Genomic DNA, 20,452 nt, shown 5'->3' with positions numbered 1-20,452 from the left:
CCTCAGATCTCAGCCTCCTGAGCAGCTAGGATTACAGGTGTAAGCTTCTGGTGTCAGACTTCTTGGCCATTTTATTGCACTCTTCCTGGCAGCTAAGGAGCCCTTCGATGGCTCCTAGACTTTCTTAGGAGGTACTCCCAAGGCTTCCTACTTCCCCTTTGGTAGCTTTGGAAGTTCAAGCTAGTTCCTTCACTTTTCACAATTTTACTCTTGCTTACTATCTTAAAGCTACAGCATTAAAACCTTCCTGTTGGCATTAGATACTGATTTTCACCTTTTTTTTTTTAACTATGTCTTTCAAATCTCCCCTCTCTTGCTTCTCCAAATCGATCACTTCCTGATAAACACAATTGCTATTCAATTTGATGGAGGGGGATGGGAGGAGGCAGTGACAATTAGCAGTCAACTCTGTTCCTTTGCTAGCGTCTTTTTCTTGTGGAGCGCTTCCTGCTTTGTTATGCATCATACAATCAAGCTAACAAAGCCCAGCGGCCTGCCACTATTTTCATTTTCCTGATGTTTGGGAAAATTACACTAATAGATTATGTTCCCAAGCAGGCTGCAGTTGTTTCTGCTCTAAACCACGTTCCTACAACTAGCCCCATTGTTTTCTTTTAAAGAAGGACAAAGAAAGCAATTTTTCTTCCAAAAGAAAACTGTTTCTCCCCGCACCCCAACTTGCTTCCCTCGATTTGACAGAACACCATTGTTCAGCTACACATCTACACTGAATGGTAGACTAGCCATTTCATCAATGCAGGCAAGGATCTCAAATCCACTATTTGTGATCCTCTTAGAGGTTTATAGATTTTCAAATCAACAGCTAATCAAGAAAAATAAATTAGTGGGAATAGAGGACATTACTTGAATGGCACCAATGGGTCTTAGGAAGAAAGAAAGCAAATGCAGTGCATTGGTGCCTAGCCTTCCTTTATTTCCCAGATTCTACAAAAATGTCGGCATCTCGAAGCTATCAGTCAAAATGGAAGTGTGACATTTCAGAAAGTGACTTTCTAATTTCACGGGGAAGTTCAGATGATCTTTGGTAGTGCTGCTTTCTAACCATTTTTCTCTTTAAAGGAAAATTTCATTTAAGAAAGAAATCAACTGTCTTCTCTCTGTGATTTCTGAAAGAGGTCCTGTTTTATATGTATCACTAATGAAGTTAGTCACTGGTGGTTCATGCCTGTAATCCTGGCTACTCAACAGGCTGAGACGTAAGGATCATAGTTCAAAGCCAGCCTTGGCAAGAAAGTCCATGAGAATCTTATCCCCAATAAACTACCAAAATGCTGGAAGTAGCAGTGTGGCTAAAATGGTACAATTCCAACCTTGAGTGAAAAATCGAGGCAAAGTGTGAAAACCTGAGGTCAAGCCCCAGTACTAGCATGAAAAAAAAGGTAAATAAATAAAAATGAGTACTCGCAGAAGAAAATAGCCCTTACCAGATGTAAACCTCTAAAAGTGGTAGCTTGTCCTTAATCTTCTACTTAAGATTTTAAATACTTTGGGGAGTCACCTGTGTAGTTAACATTTCCAGGAACAAAATACTGTGATTTTTCCAGTGAAACTCAAGATACTACTAATTTCCACATATGAGAGAAAACAACATGTGTCCTTTGTCTCTCTGGCCTGACTAACTTCACTGTCCCTGAGCTTCTTTGCTCAAGGCTAGCACACTGCCACTCAAGCCACAGCACTACTTCTGGCTTTTTTTCTGTTTATGTGGTACTGTGGAATTGAACTCAGGGCTTCATGCCTACTAGGCAAGCACTCTACCACTAAGCCACACTCTCAGCCCCCCTAATATTTCCTTACTAGCATTCACTGGCTCTACACTGGGGCAGGGGATTTCATTGTGACTTTCCACTTTGTACAAGCAATGTAATCCAATCAATCTCTCCCTACTCCCCTTCCCCCTTCCACAGGTTATAGGTAAATTTCAGTCTTTTTTTTATTGTGAAAATACTGTACAGAGGGGTTCCAATTACATGGGAAAGGTAAAGAGTACATTTCTTATCAAGCATTGTTGCCTCCTCCTTTGTTTCCCCTTCCCATCCCACAATTTGTCTTATCTTCCCCTTTCATCCTAGATCCTGAATGCAGAGCAACCAGCAAACCCATCTCAACAGTCCTGCAAAAGGGACTCCCTTTAACGTGCATTTACCTACTTGACAGAAACAAATAGAACATTTTCTAAAATGGAAGCAAGAAACACTTACTTGTCCTAAATACTTTTGCTTCAAAATATGTAAATAGATAATACCAAGCCCCGACTTCAGTCCCCAGGGAGAGGTCTGTTTCTGTGGTCTCATTTTCAAACATGTCCTTTCTCTTCCTGTCCCTCCTGCGAGGGCAGGGGAGCTGCTGCGGGTGCCCCGGCGTGATGGAGAAGCTGCACTATGCCAGCCTCCTGAGCCAGCTGCAGAGGGTAAAAGAGCAGTCCCAGGTGACGAACCAAGCCATGGCGGAGCTAGCCACCATTCCCTATCTGCAGGACATCAGTCAACAGGAGGCAGACCTGGTAAGTATTTGTTCTCTTTTGTTTAAGGCTTGTACAGGATGGGAGCCAGCAGAAGAGTGATAAGGTCTGATAAAAGAACTGAACTGTGAGAATAGAGTCTGAAAGCAAATTCCAGCCATCATGAAATTCCACCCATCATAAAGAACCCTAAGGAAGAAACTAGGATATGCAGGGGTGTGTCTGGTTATTCTTGCTCACGTCGACCAGCTCCCTTTTAATCTAGCAATAACTGAAAGAGAGAGAGAGAGAGAGAGAGAGAAAATGACAGAGATGGACTAATTATTCATATATTCACATTCTTTTATTCATCTTTAGTTGTACCATATACATCAGCAATGCTGACACATACACACTTAGACACTTAAATGAAGTGTTATTTGGCGGGTGTGGGTTAGTTAAAATAGCTAGTAGGGTTTGGGTTTGTTTAAAGCTGAACTTACTCAGAAAGCCAGACATTTCTGACCTTATGCAAACCTATTCGGAAACTAAAGGAATAGGTGGTAGAAACAATCTTCAAACCAGTGTGTGTGCTATAGTCATAATAAATAGTAGAAATTATAGCATCTCATTTGAAAAACAATTGTTGAACAAGGTGCTGTCAATTGAAGGAAAGGTAAAATATACTCTATGTGGAGATGCTCATGTGTGGTAAGGAAAGGATCTTTACTTCAAAGCTATTATTGAGAGTAGCTAAAACTCATTATAGACCTGAATTGAATTCACACAGCAAGGATGAAAATAGCCTAGACCAATTACCTGTAATTTTCAGATAACCCAAGGAACCCTCCCTACATTTTAAAGATATATATGTAATCAGGAAATGAGCTTCCAGCATTTATAATGTTCATCTAAACCTGTTGAAAGTTTGTTAAATACTGCTATTCAGAGGAAGCAGGTGAAATGGTCTGCCTAGCCAAATAATAAATCTGTGCATACTCATGATGAAAATGGTGACATATGTCCATTAATCAAAGAATTACTGAGTCAACACTGGCAATAATATTTCCTAAACCCTTACAGTTATGAACGGGGGAACACCTTCTAAGAGGCTGTTTATTCTGTGTTCATGAGGTATTCAGGAATATTGTTTTCAGAGAACTCTCATAGCCAATTTAAGATAACTAATGCTCTTCTGAGATAAGAGAAAGCAAAGAAAATGTTAATTCAGAAGATCAGCAAAATGTTGATCCAGTCTTCCTGAAAAGCACATTTAAGATCAAATTGAAAAATATAAGGGAGTTCTCTGTGCTTAATTCTGCTTAACCACACATCGGTGGAAATACTTATTTTTCACAATTCACACAAAGAACACAAAACTGTATCACTGCTATCCCTACCAAATGCACAATTTTTTAGCATCTAAAAGTTTGGGAAAATGAGATTTTATGGGATATTTTCATAATTTATATACCTACCATAAAAATACCAAAAAAGATATAAAGAGGGGTATAAAACAAAAAAGGTATAAAAATATATAAAGGGAGGTACATTGTAAGCCAAATATTTTAGAAGCATGTTACCTTTCAAGATTTCATCATCTTAACTAATAGAGTTTATATTCCAACTTTCAAGGATGGGTTAACCTAAAGCAATTCTGTTAATAGCTCATACAGTGCTGTACACACCATGACTGCTCAACTAAAGGTGTTTGAGTAACATCTGTCTGCCTTCCTAACAAAGCTCCACTGTACCTAATCAAAGACATGATCCAAGAGTTTATACCATTTAATGCTCATTTTGTTCTTTCATTAAAAAAAATAGTCTTTCAATGTCACAGGACTTGATGCAGCTTCAAGTATGTTGGATTGTTTCCTTTTAGTGTGTGTGTGTGTGTGTGTGTGTGTGTGTGTGTGTGTGTGTGTGTTGGGGTTTTTATTTTGGGGGTGGGGTGGTTTAGTACCAATACTGGGCTTTGAACTCAGCATCAAGTTCTACTTTAACTTTTTTGCTCAAGGCTGGTACTCTACCAATGGAGCAACACCTCCCTGTTTTTTCCATGTTTTTGCTTATTAATTGGAGAAAAGAGTCTCCCTATATTTCACCGCCAGGGCTGGCTTTAAACTGTCACTCTCAGATCTCAGCCTCCTGATTAGCTAGGATTACAGGTGTGAGCCAACCTATACACAGCTTGGTTTTTTGTTGGTTTTTTTTTTTTGTTTTGTTTTGTTTTGTTTTGATTTTGTCTTGAGATAACCTGTGGCCCAGGCTGCTCTTGAACTTGAGATTCCCGCCCTTCCCAGTGCTGGAACTCCAGGCGTACACCACCAAAATCAGCTTATAGGGGAGTTTTCTGTTGGAATATTTCAAGTGGTTTTGGGGATGGAGGAGCAAAGTGCAGCATGGTTAAAGCTTGCCTTTCAACAGAATCCAAAACTTAAAAAAATAAAAAACAACTTGGTTATTGCAAATTTTTAACCAACAATAGTAAAAGAATTTAACCGAGCTAGGTTCTTTAAGAGGCAATAAAACAGTGCAATTTTAGTATTGTCCTCTGGTGAGTTTTTACATGATGTCTGAAATTATGATACATTAGCCTCAGGAGAAAACATTAAAACGCGTTCATGTACGACATGCCATTTCCTGAGAGAATTAACTACTGCCTTCATTCTTTACAGTCCAAGTCTGTTGTGTGTTTTTTCTTTCCACCAAACATTCACACTTACTACATTAAAACCTATACATTGTCTACAAATTTGCAGGAAGAATCTTCACATTGTTTCAATATTTTTATGTCTTCGGTAATGACTGAAGCAAGGATGAGGTGGCAGCATTCGTGGTAGGGGGAGAAAATGAGTCATAAAATCATCAGCGTACAAATGATTTTTTAATTAGGTTTTAATCTGTGTGTTTAGGGAAGTTATTTCTGCGTGAATTCCACAGTGATCATTTTTATCTTGGTGCCACAGCTGCAGTCACTAATGGCGGACGCCATGGATACCCTTGAAGGAAAGAAGAGCGATGAGGAGCGTGTCTGGAATACAATCCAAAAGGTAAAACTTTGAGTACCAGGAAACAAACAAACAAACAAACAAACAAAGGCATAATATTCTCAAAGACAAATGTCCACCTGGGTCAAATCTGTTTAGAAGATGTAAAGAAAAATGTTTGTGTTGTCTTTCTGATTTCTTGTCTTTAAGTAAATGCAGTCTCCCTCTTCCCCCCTCTTTATCTCTCTCTTCCCCCTCCTTCTTTCTCTCCCTCCCTCCCTCCCTGACAGTGTAACCAAATCAAATATGGATGTATTTCATCTCCTCCCCTCAGGTCTGCTTCCTTTCCAACAGACTGCGGTCGTATGCTTTCTCCGTTCTTCCTCATGATCACTCTCATATTGTGTTGAAATAATTCATTTCTTCGTTATTTGGAATGATCCCCTGTAAGGCTTTCACCTGCATTTTAGCCCATTTCCCCAACTCCCTCCCCCATTTTTGACACTTGAGGACTGATGACAACATTTCAGTGAAAGACAAAGGAACCGTCAAATGGGTGTGGAGGAAGAGGGTGTGGTGGTTGCAGGAGCATCACCTCATTGGTCACTGGAGTTTAACAATGAGAATTCCATGGCTTCAAACACTTGGGCAACTTGCATGACTCTCAGGGACCCTCTGGAAACATAAGCATCAGCATTGATGGGTCTCCAGCAAAATGTAGTTAAAATCAGATCTATACTTTCCATCAGCCTCTTCTTACTACAAGAACTGGGATATATGAGAGGAACAGAGCAAAGAAGGATTCACCGAAAGAGACAAGGGCAGCCTGAAGGACTCTCGTGTACCCACAGGAGCATGCAACTTCCCAAACAACTCAGAAAGCCCAAATCAACAGAACTCAGCAAATCAATGTTGAATGTCTGTTGTGCTAGAAAGGACCTTAGGTGTTTGGGATCCTGTGCTGGGAATGACAGGCACAGCCATGGATGTAAGCAAGGGCCATGCCATCTGGACATCCACTGAACTGTTTACTGAGTATGACAGTGAAAGCCAGATGCTCAGTGACCTATGGAAACAGACTGGAAAAGAATAGCCTGGTCTAGGAGATCAGCAAAGCCATCTCTGAGAACATGATATTTATACAACACTTAAAGGATTTGGGGTAGTTATTCACATGAAGGGAGAGATTTCCAAACAAAGAAAACAGTCTATACACCAAGAATGTACAGAAAGTATGGCACATAGAAAACTGACCAAAAAAAAAAAAAAGAGGATTTTTCTAAGTACAAAGGCAAGAGAAGTCAAATCAGAAAGACTTTTGAAGTGAGTTAAGGGTTTAGAATATTTCTCAGGATGTTTATCAAAATGGTTTTTGAGACAGTTTTAGCACTGTGGCACAAGCAGGTTGAAGGGCTACAGAAATACGGGGCAATGATTGTCCAGGGAAAATGTGATCTTGCTCCAGAGGGGTGGCACAGAAGACAGATGCAGACAACTATCAGAACTATACAAGAAGACACACAGCTTGTCACCTTGTTCATTGGGGGGACATGGGAGGCAAGAAAACAAAGTGAAGACTGATGCCAAGATATTTGCTCAGGCAATGAGGCAAGGGATAGGGAGAGGTTTGCTGGTACCATTTAGTAGGAGGGAAATTGTCACAGGTGCAGCTTCTGGCTAAGAATATAAACTCTTTTAGAGAGAGCAGCCAGGAGGCAGAAGCCACACCAGATATTGGAATGAAAATTGAATATAAAGAATGGGTAACTAACAATGGCATTGTTAATTAGGTACTACAAATGTGAAGGAATAAAAAAAACAGTTACGGTGGCTGCATTCAAGGAACACAAATATCAAGCAAGAAGTTGGAATGACAAAAACTGTAGACTCTTAGAGCCAAAGCTCCGCTGCCCCTGGGATCTCTGCACTTAGAGGAGGAGTTACGTGGCTGGGACACAGATCTCCATGGAGAGCACTAAGCCACTGGTGGGGTGGGAACTGAGGGGAAGAACGGCCCCATGGATGTGTTCTGTAACTTTTAGGAAAGCTGGCTTTGGCCCCTACCGCAGAAAACAATGTATGTTTCTGTATTGAAGTAGGTTTTCTGTAGAGAAGCTTGCTGGCACCTCCCAACAGACAGAAATAAACAGGAAGCAGAGAGAATAGAGGAAGTCTTTTCTTTCTCCTCTGTTGACAAAAACCAAGGGTTGGCAAAGTAGAAATGGAACTTACAGAGGGCCAACCCAGCATAACAGCTGACCACAGAAAGGTGGGCTTCAATAGAGAGGCTCCGTCATAATTGACACCAAATTGCATTGAGCATAAGGGCTGGCAAGATACTTCAGAGGAGATAAAATGCTGGGAATTTCTAATACAAATTGAAAGGGGGGGTGTCAGAGAGACTGAGTGGACTATAACGATTTCTTCATCACTGACCAGTGGTGTTGAGTGAAATTATTTGAGTGGTAACATCACTGAGAAAGAGATTGGGAGCAGAGAACTTGGTGAATATTTCAAACATAGGAAGAGAAACGCACAGACCCAAGAAAGAGCAACAGAAGGGATTTGAGCTAGCCATCAAGCAAATCCATCAAGCAATGAATCAAATCTATTTGTTGGCTATAGAAGAAGTTGGAATGATAAAACTGTAGACTCTTAAGAGCCGAAGCTCTAAGCTCTGTTTGGAACAGAAGGCAGCAAGCCACAATCTGCTGGTCATATCCAGCACCTGCTTTGACAAATAACTTTTACTGATACAGCCATGCCACTCACTTACATGTTGTCTGGATGAACTTGGCCCAGTTTAGTAATTATTATAACCACTTACAACGGCTCACAAATGCTGAAATAGTCACTACCTGGTACTATAGAGAAAAAGATGGCCTCATCCTTCCTGGAAGTATTTGCATTTGTATAGTAAATATTTATATTTAAAAATCTAAGTGACATGAGAGCAGCAGGCCAATTATTAAGTAATGGGAACCAGCCAGAAAAGGTGGAAGAAGAGAGATGGACATCTGTCAACACCCCACAAATAGCTACTTACTCCACCTGACTCTCAGCCTGTGTAATTGGTGCAATGTTCCTAGAAGCACTTAGCCTATTGTCCCTTACTTTAGTTATCTATGGCCATGTAATCATTGTAAATGCTTTGGTTGGAAGCATATTTCATTGTAAATGCTTTGGTTGGAAGCAATATTTTTTGGGGGGGGGAGGTCCGGTCGTGGGACCTGAACTCTGGACCTGGGCGCTGTCCCTCAGCTCTTCAGCTCAAGGCTAGCGCTCTACCACTTGAGCCACAGCACCACTTCCGGCTTTTTTCTTTTTGCTTATGTGGTGCTGAGGAATCAAACCCAGGGCCTCAGGCCTGCAAGGCAAGCGCTCTACCACTGAGCCACCTTCCCAGCCCAGAAGCAACATTTTAATATTACCTCTGGTATCTATAGTTTGGCCAGATTTTTCCATCAGTGGTTCTTGACGTTTCTATGGAATGCCTGGAATCCTCTGAAGGCTAAACTAATCTACCCTCCAAGATGGCTGACTCACAGATACCATGAACTGAGACCTGTGACTGGATTGCCTAATTATGACCTCTCTGAATGAGGTTTCAAATTGCATTGCTGATGGGTCTCATGAAGCACTATTTCACAATAGAAAGGAAGGAGAAATCATTCATCTCCTTTGTAATTGTAGCCCCTCTGTACAGTATGTTCTCAAATAAAATAAAATAAAATTTAAAAAAAAAAAGCTAGTCTCAGAACTGGTGTGGGCCATTTCTAATGTATTCTGTTGACCAAAGCAGTCATCAACCAGACTAGCTAGATTCAAAGGGTTGGAAGAATAAATCCCACTGTCAAGAAAAAGAAAATGTGCTATGTGCATTCGCCAGTGGACTGAGATGATGACAGCCATCTTGGAGAGGTGATATAGCAGAAGAATGGATCGGTGTCTCAGGCTGGGAAACATAACTTGAGGAAAGCAGACATCCAGAGGATGGTAAAGTCAAGGCCCCTTAGGCTTCTAGGATTCAGCACAGCCCAGGCCTCTTCACCCAACCAGGGGTGTCTACAGTAACTCTCAGAACATCCAGTCTCTTCAAATTAAAAGCCCTGGTAATGCTCATAGCTTTCTAAATGGAAACTCTTCAGAGGTCTTTAGGAAGATGTGAATGGGAAAGAAACAGAGTGCCAAATTTTTCCCCAAAGGCTTTTAATTTGGCTAATGTGACTCTACAAAACATGATCCTATCACTTTCAGACTGTGCGGTAGCATTAAGTAATTTCCTTTTACTACTACAGAGTTAATTTGTATGTTGGGGAAAATGGGGAATATATATGTATTTTTTTAAGAAAAAAAAAAACTAATTGTACAAGTTATGTTGCATTCTAAGCTCACTGAAAGTAGGTACTAGAATCACCACCTCTGAGATCTGTGCTCTGTAATAAAAACAGCTGTTACACCTAATGAAAACACTGGAAATTTTCATCTGGAGCAGCAGAATTATAGCAGAAGCTCCTGGTGCCATGCAGTTAAGGGGTCTGTAGTTAAGAGTCCCCATTACCTAACCTGACTTTCTGTGATCTACTCTGTAAGTAGTCCACAGAAAAAAAAAAAAAAAGACGTTCAGGATGAAATCTGATTCACGAAAGCTGACCGACTGCCTGTCTACATTTCTGTCTTCTGTGAAGTTTCTCTAAGAATCCGGAAAGAAAGAGAAAGAAACAGCTGTGTTTTTCTTGATTAACCAGAATTAAAATGTCTTCATTTACAGAGTTGAGAAAGTGGTAGTGACTTTTGTGTGGCTTTGCAATATTTTTTATAGTCATTTACTCAAGATTAGCTAGGCCGATACAAAAATAGGCAAATTATGGCCCCAAAAAAAGATATATTTGCTTGTGTTGGAAAGCCACAATATATTTCATTAAAAATATCACACTCTACTTAGTTTTTTCTAGAACAAAAATATCTGGAAAAAAAGATACCACTGGAATATTCTACAGGTCTTGTTGATTGTGCCTTCATCTAAAATGTTCTGGGCACCTATACTTTGCCAGACACCATCCTCGACTTTGGAGATGTAACATGAACAAAAGCCGTGTTCCCATATCGTCTGCCTCCTACCCAAGCACACAGTAAACCACCTAAAGAAATACAGATGTGCTGTCTGCCAATTAATGTAGCATGGTGAGAAAACGCAAGTGTCACATGAGGAGGGACCTCACGCCAATATCCGGTTTAGATACCTTCTAAATAAAGGACATGGCAAATATAGAACTTCAAGAGTGTCCTGCATTTGCAAAGGCATCAAGCAGGGCAGGGTGAGTGGAACAGAATATAGAAGAGTAAAGAGCTAGATGCCAGTGGCTCATGCTGTAATCTTAGCTACTCTGAGAATCACGGTTCAATGCCAGCCTGGACAGGAATGTCTGTGAAACTCTTATCTACAAAACACCACCAGAAGATCCAGAAATAGAAGTATGAAAAAACCTAAAGACCACAGACAGGTCCTGAGTTCAAGCTCCAGTTGTGTCCTCCTCACAAATAAACACCAACAACAAAAATCAGTGACAAGAGATGAAGTGACAGAGGCGTAGTCTTTGCACAAGCCAAACACACTATAAACTACTAGGGTGAGGACAGGTTGAAGGGGCAAGGAGGGGCAGGGAGATTAGTTAGAGGATTATTGCAATGATTCAGGAGAGTAATAACTGTGGCTTGATTCTTAAACCAAATGGTAATGTAGTGAGAATGGTGAAATTCCTATTTCTCTTCGGAAGGGAAAGGCTTATTTAGAGAGAGGCTTGTATTGCAAGAAGCAAACACATACACTCTGAACTCATAATTGAGAGACAAATTAGGCCTGTCACACAGCTGGTCAGAAGCCACTTGCTTTCTCTGAACCTCAGTTTTCTCATTTGTAAAATTGCCATATTACACTCGAAGATTCTAAGGCCTTTCCCAGCTCTGAATGAATGTATCTTCTGAAAGCTAGACCATCAAAAGAGAAAAATAAGAGTTAATGTTTACTGAGTTTCTATAATGTGATATTTTCTTATTCACTTTAATATAGACCAACTTACCTATCCCATCAGGTTAAACAGAGAAAGAGACAGAGAGAGAGAGAGACAGAGAGAGACAGAGAGAGAGGTTTAGCTGAAGTCCGAAGTCACACAGACAAGTAAATGATGGAGCCAGGACTCAATCTGACTTTAGAACCTGTTCTCTTTCTTTTTTTTTATTTTTATTGTGAAAATACCATACGGAGGGGTTACAATTACATGAGCAAGATAATGAGTACATTTTTTATCAAGCATTTCTTAATAGAAGCTCGGCATTTGTGCTTCCATGCCTGATTGATGATCCTTGTTGAATGATGGCTGAACATTCAAATCTGAGGCCCATAAAGAATGAAGAGGGCCTCCAAGCCAAGTGGAGTTTGCCACAAACTAGCCTAGTTTGTCACAAACTAGCCTAGTTTGTCTTCAGAGCTCAAATATTAAGTTCTTCCCATCTGAGCCAGCAGGTCATTAAGGGTGTTTCTATTTTATCTGTTCTTGTGACCTACTTCTATAGAATTACTCTTCTTTGTCCCATTGTTTCCCACCTTAAATAAACCTAATCTGCAAATCTCTGACTGTAAACTCTGCTGCCATCTGAGTAACACAATGTGCCCCCTCCAGCTCCCTGGCAGGCTCTGTGATTTTGTGTTACTTACACCCTCTGAATCTTGGCTAGTACTGAAGTTCTCTGAACCAGGCCTGAAGGCAAATAGAAAAAGGAATCTTGGGGCTGGGAAGGTGGCTCAGTGGTAGAGTGCTTGCTTTGCATGCATGAGGCCCTGGGTTTGATTCCTCAGCACCACATAAGCAGAAAAAGCCAGAAGTGGTGCTGTGGCTCAAATGGTAGAGTGCTAGCCTTGAGCTGAAGAACTGAGGGACAGCGCTCAGGCCCAGAGCCCAGGCCCCATGACTGGCAAAAAAAAAAGGGGGGGGGAGATCTTGAATGGAGAGGAGAAAGGTGGGCAAATACAGTTATAACAGTCAATGTACATATGTGAAAATGGAACTAGACAAATTGAGGGCGTGGATAGGGTTGAGAGAGAGAAGGAGAGAATGAAAAAGTGACATTGACAAACATTCACTGAACTCATAAACTGACATGTTGAATTGAAATCCCTTTGTACAACTACTTAAAGGTAGTGTGTGTGTGTGTGTGTGTGTGTGTGTGTGTGTGTGTGTGTGTGTGTGTGTGTGTGTGTGTGTGTGTGTGTGTGTGTGTGTGTGTGTGTCCTGAGCCTGAACTCAGGGCCTGGGGAATTGTTGTTTGTTGGTTGGTTGGTTTTGCTCAAGGAAAAAAACTGGCTTTGAGTTTTGTGTTTGTTTTTGTTTTTATGATGTTCTACTACTTGAGCCACGGCTTGACTTCTGGCTTCTTTTGGTATTAATTAGAAATGAGAGTTTCATGGACTTTCCTGCCCAGTCTGGCCTCAAACCATGATCTCCACATCTCAGGCTCCTGAATAGATAGGATACAGGATGAGCCACCAGCACCCAGCTTAAAGATCATTTTTTTAATAAGAAGAGGAAGAAGAAAAAAGAAGGAGGAGGAGATGGAGAGAAAAAAGAAGAGGAAGAGGAGGAGGAGGAGGAGGACTCTAATCCCACATAGGAGGCTAGATCTGAGAATTGTGATTCAAAGCCAGTCTGGGCTTATCTCCAATTAACCATCAGAAAGCAGGAAGTGGTGCTATGGCTCAAAGTGGTAGACTATTAGCCTTGAGTGAAAAAGCTCAGATACATCATCTAAGCCCTGAGTTCAAGTTCCAAGACTGACCAAAAAAAGAAAAAGAAAGGAAACAGAAGAAGTAGGAGAAAGGAAAAAGAGGTCTTAAAAATGGATGCCAACTGTTACATCAGAACACCTATTTCTTCTCTCCAAGAACCAGACATTTATGCAACATGGTCCACAACTCAGAGGAAACTCGCCCTTCATTTACAAAGCTTAAATATCATGGAAAACATTGGAACTGAACCAGATTGAAGATAAAAGATCTGTTTTGTTTTGCTCTGCCTCTGGGTCACGGCTTTGAGGCTAGAAAGAAAAACTAAATTTTGATATTTTAAAAGCAAGGAGAGGAATGCCCTAACATGGAATCATAGACCTGCAAATGCTCATGAAATTGCTGCATTAAATTTTCATCCAGTAGTAGAAATCCATCAAAAAAAATCAATGACTCCACCATGTGTATGTGTGTGTATGTGTGTGTGTGTGTGTGTGTATGTGTGTGCATGCACTCGTGCGTGCAAGCATGCACCAGTCCTGGAGCTGTCCCTAAGCTTTTATGTTCAAAGCTAGCACTCTACCACTTGAGCCACAGCTCCAGTTCCTGGTTTTGGATGGTTAATTGGAGAAAAGAGAAAGACCCTCATGGAGTTTCCTGCCTGAGCAGACTTCTAACCACAACCAACAGATCTCAGCATCCTGAGTGACAGTTGTGAGCCACTGGCACCTGGCTGAAAATTGTTTACCTTTTCATGTTCCTTTTTTTTTTTTTTTTTTGGTCGGTCGTAAGGCTTGAACTCTGGGCTTGGGCTCTATCCCTCAGCTCTTCAGCTCAAGGCCAGCGCTCTACCTCTTGAACCACAGCTCCACTTCCAGTTTTTCTAGTGGTTTATTGGAGATAAGAGTCTTATGGACTTTCCTGCCCGGGCTGGCTTAGAACCATGATCCTCAGATCTCAGCCTCCTCAGTAGCTAGGATTACAGGCATGAGCCACCGGCGCCCAGCTTTCATGTTCCTATTTTATCCCAAAATCTTCAGGTATAAGTCAAACTCATGTTACCATACAGAAACATTCATTGGCACACTAACTGGCTTTTTCAATGAAAGTGTGAAAGAATTCTACGTCACTGGAGAAACTCTAGGGTGACAAATCACCCAACAGGAGAACACAAACATAAAAGAGCAAATCAGGACCTTTTATTTACTTTCCACATCAGCATTCAAACCTGAATCCTTCCAGAAACTCTTCGGAACCAGATTGCATACACAGTACTATCCTTCACGGTCCACTCATTTGGGCTGAGTACTAGGGGCTTGGGTTAGTACTTTGGTGTGGACTGCTGTCTTTTCAAAGATTCAGCGGCCTATAGCTCATTTGCAAAGTACTTTTTTCCTCCGGCAATCAGGCTTTTCCTGTGTGTCTTGCTCTTTAAGGAGTCTCCACAGATTTATTACAATTTCATTGTGAAGCTTGCAGCTTCTGGTTATGAGCTTCCTCATTTGCATATCCCCAAATTCCTTTACAGTGTGAGCTCCAGGCACCGCCAGAGCAGCTCTGCCCAGGGTGTGATGTGGATGGAGGAGGGAAATGGAAATGACCAGGCTGGGAGGGAAGAAAATGTGCTAAGGACAGACAGGAAGAGAGATGAGGCCCAAAGAGCTGAACAAGGCCAGGTGTTTGGGATAAGTCATTGTAACTCTTAGGATAAATTGTGCCTGGACTGATCAGTGGGTATCCAAGCTAGTCCCTCTAGTGAAGAAGCCTCTACCAAAGTCCTGAAAAACTGGTCAAATCCTGGTCAAATGCTAAGAAGAGGAGGGCTTCCTTCTTAGCAGCAAAGCCAAGGCCACTCTAGAGAGTGGAGAAATCCAAGAGCATCATGCCAGCCATCTCCTGACCTCAGTGCAGTGGTTTAAATCTAAGTGGTGAATTTCAGAGCACCTAAACCAATCTCTTCCTCCTTTGACTAGAAAGATCAAAGGATTGAGGTGATTTGTTTATACCACCAATTTCCCATCCTTTTGACAAAAATACAGGAGGCTAATCAAATTAATAAGGGAAGGAAGTGCATTTTCGCCCACAGTTTCAAGAGATTTAGTCTGCGGTGGCTTGGCTCTTGTCTACTGGTGGCACAGTGACTTTTTATGGTAGGAGTGTATGGCAGAGGACATCAGTGTACCTTATGGTTGCTAGGAAAGAAAGAGAGAAACAGGGGCCACAAGGTCACACCTCCAATGATCTCATGCCCACCCAAGGGAACCTAAGGGGTTCCACCAGCTCCCAAAATATTGGCATTGAGCATGAGGCATTGTATTCACAGACTGACATGTTGAACTGAGACCTTTGTAGAACTACTTAAGGATTCAAAAAATAAAGTAAAATAATAATAATGTCACCAGGATGGGACCAAAGCTTCACCACATATGCTTTTAGGGAACCATTCAAGATCTAAACTGTAATATTTATTAAACATTTCCTGTATCAGCATTTGCTTATCACTCCTTTCCCACCTGTACAAGGCCTCTAAAACCAGGAGCACCACTTTTCCTCCTTTCTTAGCTGACAACAGTGTCTTCTAAAACCTTGATGATTTGGCAAGAAATTTCTGCAACAGAAGTCAAATCTCAGCAATACCCTCATCTAGGGAGCAGGGATCCAGGCGCTTAGCCATTTTTAAGCAGGGGTTTATCAAGGTGCAGACAAAAAAGCTAATCCGCCATCATACCTGTGGACCTAATAAAACACTGTTATCCAACAAATTATCAAGCCTGTCTGGAGCTTGCTTTGGATGAACTATCAGAAAAAGAACAAGCCATAGAGAAATTTATTGCAGATGAATAAGTGAATGATGATGACAAATATTATCAGTGATTGTTATTGCTCCCTCCCCCACCCTCTCCTCTTTCTCTCTCCCTCTCCCTCCCTTCTTCTCTCCCTCTCTCTCTCTCTCTCTCTCTCTCTCTCTCTCTCTCTCTCTCTCTCTCCTTTGAAAGATGAGGAGAGAGAGCTCTTGAGAATTAACCAGGAAGCAAACCCAAGCTTGTAGTATCAGGGTTTGGTCTTGAACCAGACTTGTTTGAATCATAAGCTCTATTAGTAGTAATTAGCAAGAGCATTTATATTAAGCAAATGCATAAGTCAGTAAGCACCAAGAACACTGCTTCTCCCAAGCTCAGATTCTAGGAGAAGCCAGTGATACAATTTTCAAGTCTTTGTGGTAGTAAGTGAGCAGAGATATCAGAGGCTGTGGAAGGCATCTCACCCTGAATCACAACCTGCTGATGCCCTCTGAAGCTTTATCCCTAATCACTGCTAGTGGGTCCCAGATGCCTGACCAGACTTGAACCTCAACACCCACAGTTCTTCCCTGAATCATACTGCTCTATTGCCTCCCCTCAGATTTATTCCTTTCAGGAAATATCATATGAAGCTCTCGTGTGTGTGTGTGTGTGCGCGCGCGCGCATGCGCGTGCGAGCACGTGCACGCATGCACTGTGGCTTGAACTCAAGGGCCTGGGTGCTATCCCTTAGCTTTTTAGCTCAAGGCTCAATTGAGCCAGAACTCTACTACCAGCGTATTTTTATGGTTAATTGGAGATGAAAGTCTCATAGAATTTCCTGCCTGGGAAATTTGAGCTGAGATACTCACATCTCCACCTCCTGAGTAGCTAGGATTGCAGGTGTGAGCCACCAGTTTCTGGCTAATTTGCTTCGATAGGTTATTTCTGCCCCTTTAATGACTTCAGAACTTCATGAAAACAGCTTAGAACCCCCCCCCCCACACACACACACATGTGTAGTATTGATCAGGGACATGGGAGAAGAACATATAATCTCAAATGTATTTTGACTGGAAGAGTACATTTGCAGTTCATGCTACAAGTGGTTTCTTTTAAATTATAGGAAGTGTCTTGTTCAATAGCCCAACATTTTGCTGGGTATGTTTTATACAGTATATTTTACAATTCATTCTAATTCTTATAAATAAAAAGATAAAGCAAGGCACTAATCCTAGCTACTCAGGAAGCTGAGATCTGAAAATCATGGTTCTAAGCCAACCCTGTCAGTCAGGAAAGTCAGTGCGACTCTTAACCTTAATTAACTACCAAAAAAGCCAGAAGGGGAACTGTGGCTCAAGTTGTTAACACTAGCCTTGAGCAAATAAGCAAGTTAGCTCAAGGACAGTGCCCAGGCCCTGAGTTCAAGCCCCAGGACCAGCACACACACACACAAAAAAAACCTGGGCTCAACAGCAGAATGGAGGTGGTGATAGCGAAAAGAGTCATCAAAATGAAGATAGAACAATAGAAATTACTGACCTGAACCATAAAGGAAGTAGGCTGGGAGAAAAATAAGCAGAGCCTCTGGGACTAGGAAGGGGTGGAATCTAACAACAAATCTGATTATGTCATTGGAGTTTTGGATAGAAAGCAAAAGTGGGTAGGACTGGAAAAGTACTTAAAGAAATAAAGAAATCTTCCCCAATATAACAAAAGATATAAAACTATCATTTTTGAGGGCTGGGAAGGTGGCTCAGTGGTAGAGCGCTTGCCTTGCATGCCTGAGGCCCTGGGTTCGATTCCTCAGCACCACATAAGCAAAAAGAAAAAAGCCAGAAGTGGCGCTGTGGCTCAAGTGGTAGAGTGCTAGCCTTGAGCTGAAGAGCTGAGGGACAGCATCCAGGCCCAGAGTTCAGGCCCCACGACTGGACCCCCCAAAAAAAATTTTTTTTAAATAAAACTATCATTTTGAGTAGTTGAATGAATTCTAAGCAGGAAAAATTCCAAGGAAAATTTCCATGAGCTACACCAGAGTCCAAGTTCTGAGATAAAGAATCTTGAAAATAGTAGAGAGAGTTGAGGCATTCCTAACAAGAAAAACAGTTCAAGTGACAGCAGCTCTTCTAAAAGAAAGGGAAGAGACCAAAAGCAAGTGGCACAATATTTTTCAAGTACTCTAAGAAAAGAACTTTCAACTCTGAGTGCTAGACCCAGTGGAAATATCTTTTAGGAATGAAAAGAAAATCAAGACATTCTCAGGTGAAGAAAAGCTAAGAGAATTTGTTGGTAGCAGATCTACCCTAAAATAACACAGTTAAAGAAAATTCACTAAATAGGAAAAAGAACAATAAAAGAAGACCTCAAAATATCAAAAAAAAAAACTAACAGTGCAAGAAAAAACTAGGAGAAAGAACAATAAACTGTGCTTCTCTTCATTATATTTCATGGTGCAAGCAAGAAAAATAACTTTCTATACTGTGGTTTTAATTGTACATAAAGAAAATATTTAAGACTATTATAAATTCATGCCAGGCACCAGTAGCTCATGCTTGTAAACCTTACTACTCAGGAGACTAAGATCTGAAGATTTAAGTTCAAAGTCAGCTGAGGCAAGGAAGTCTGTGGGACTCTTATCTCTAACACCAAAAGCTAGAAATAGAGCTGTGGCTCGAGTAGTAGAGCACTAGCCTTGAGAAGAAAATAAACTCAGAGACAGTAAGTACTCAGGCCATAAATTCAAGCCACAGTACCAGCACCAAAATAAAAAAAAGAAAGAAAGAAAGGAAGAAAGAGACGAAGAAAGAAAGAAAGAAAGAAAGAAAGAAAGAAAGAAAGAAAGAAAGAAAGAAAGAAAGAAAGAAGGAAGGAAGGAAGGAAGGAATAGATAGAGAGGAAAGAATATTATAAATTCGGTAGAATCAAGAGACCTTAAAGCATGTAATAATCTTGTACATCAACCAAATATAAAATGATTTCAATGGGCTGTGTATGACAAGGTATGTATATACCTACAGCGGTATAAAAAGCTTCACCAGAAACACCCTGGATAAATAAAAATGTAATCCTAAAAAAGTGCATAAGTGTCACAGGAAGGTAGGGAGAACAAACCCTAAATGAAAACCAAAGAAAATAAAAATACAAAATAGAGGATTCAGCTCTAACAAATCAATTATTATATTAAATTTAAATGACTTAACTATACCAATTAGAAGGCAGAGATTGGCAAAAAATTGATTTCTAAATATGTCCCAACTCTATGCTGTGCCATAATTTGGATCTGGAATGTCTACAAAATGTTTATGTGGTAAAGGGTATGGTCCCTAGAAACATAGTAGGACCTCTGAAAGGTAGGTTCTAATGAGAGATCTCTGGTCATTGGGAGCTTGTCCTTTAATGAGATATTAGGACACCGGCCCCTTCCTCTTTCTGTACTGTTTCCTGACAATTACATGAGGATTTTTAGCATATGCCCCCACCATGATGTACTACCACACTACAGACCCCAAACTATCAGGGCCAATGAATCATGCACTGAATAGTGAGGCTAAATAAACCTTTTCTCTTATAAGTTGATTCTCTCAGATGCTTGTTAGAGTCAAAGAAAGCAACACCTAGAGATTTACTTCAGATAGAATGACATGGCAAAGATAGCCATGGATACAAAAAGAAACACCAAATAAGGAATAAAAGGGAAAAAGTAATGGCCAATATCAAAACAAAGAGAATTTATAAGATAGAGATAGGATTATTCCATAATCCTATAAAAAGGACAAAGCAACTCTAAACATGTGTGTACAAATAACAAGACAAATATCTGAAATAGAGATAAGGCATGGTTCGAAAGGTAGAGCAGGACCAAGAGAAAACAGGCAAATGAAAGATCGTTGTGGTGGCGGGACTGTTCTTTATGGTGTCAATGGATGTATCCATCCCAATATCTTGCCTATGGATTTCTATAGTTTTGTAAGATGTCACTATGGATAGAAAGCTGTATTGGCTATTCCTGTGTTTCTGCTTTCTCATGCATGTAAATCTACAATTACCTCAGAATCAAAAGCTTGATACGATAATTCACACAAACCTTCAGAATAAATTGCACCCTTAACTGCTGCAAACTGAATTAGAAAATTCCATAGATTGGACAACAAAACAGTTTATTTCTCATAGTCCTGGAGGCTAAGAAGTGTGGGTGATAATGGTACAGGTAGATTTGATGTCCAGGAAAGGCCAGATTTCCAGTTCAAAGATGGCATCGTCTTGCTATGTCCTTTCCTGGTGGAGAATAAAGACAAGAAGCTAAGCCCCTGTGGGCCTTTTTAAAGAATACTAACCTGAGCCAGGTCCCAGTGGTTCACTCCCATTATCTCAGTTACTCAGGAGGCCAAGACCTGAGGCTCATGGTTCCAAGCCAGTTGAGCAGGATAGTCTTCAATTAATC

The 20,452-nt window shown here is 40.9% G+C and overlaps 1 protein-coding gene across 2 annotated transcripts in view; it reads left to right on the top strand.

The window, feature by feature from the left end:
- Positions 1-20,452, top strand: part of Spata16 (spermatogenesis associated 16) — a 239,033-nt gene that overhangs the window by 211,519 nt on the left and 7,062 nt on the right. For both annotated transcript variants that reach the window (XM_070041296.1, XM_070041298.1), the window contains exons 9-10: positions 2,360-2,524; positions 5,431-5,514. In XM_070041296.1, coding sequence (XP_069897397.1) covers positions 2,360-2,524; positions 5,431-5,514 — 249 coding nt within the window. The remainder of the gene's footprint in view (positions 1-2,359; positions 2,525-5,430; positions 5,515-20,452) is intronic.

The sequence above is a fragment of the Dipodomys merriami genome, unplaced genomic scaffold (genome assembly GCF_024711535.1).
Source record: "Dipodomys merriami isolate MVZ:Mamm:240054 unplaced genomic scaffold, mDipMer1.0.p SCAF_306, whole genome shotgun sequence".
Classification (NCBI taxonomy): Eukaryota; Metazoa; Chordata; class Mammalia; order Rodentia; family Heteromyidae; genus Dipodomys; species Dipodomys merriami.
The sequence above is the reverse complement of the archived record's forward strand: the minus strand, read 5'-3'. Positions and strand labels throughout refer to the sequence as shown.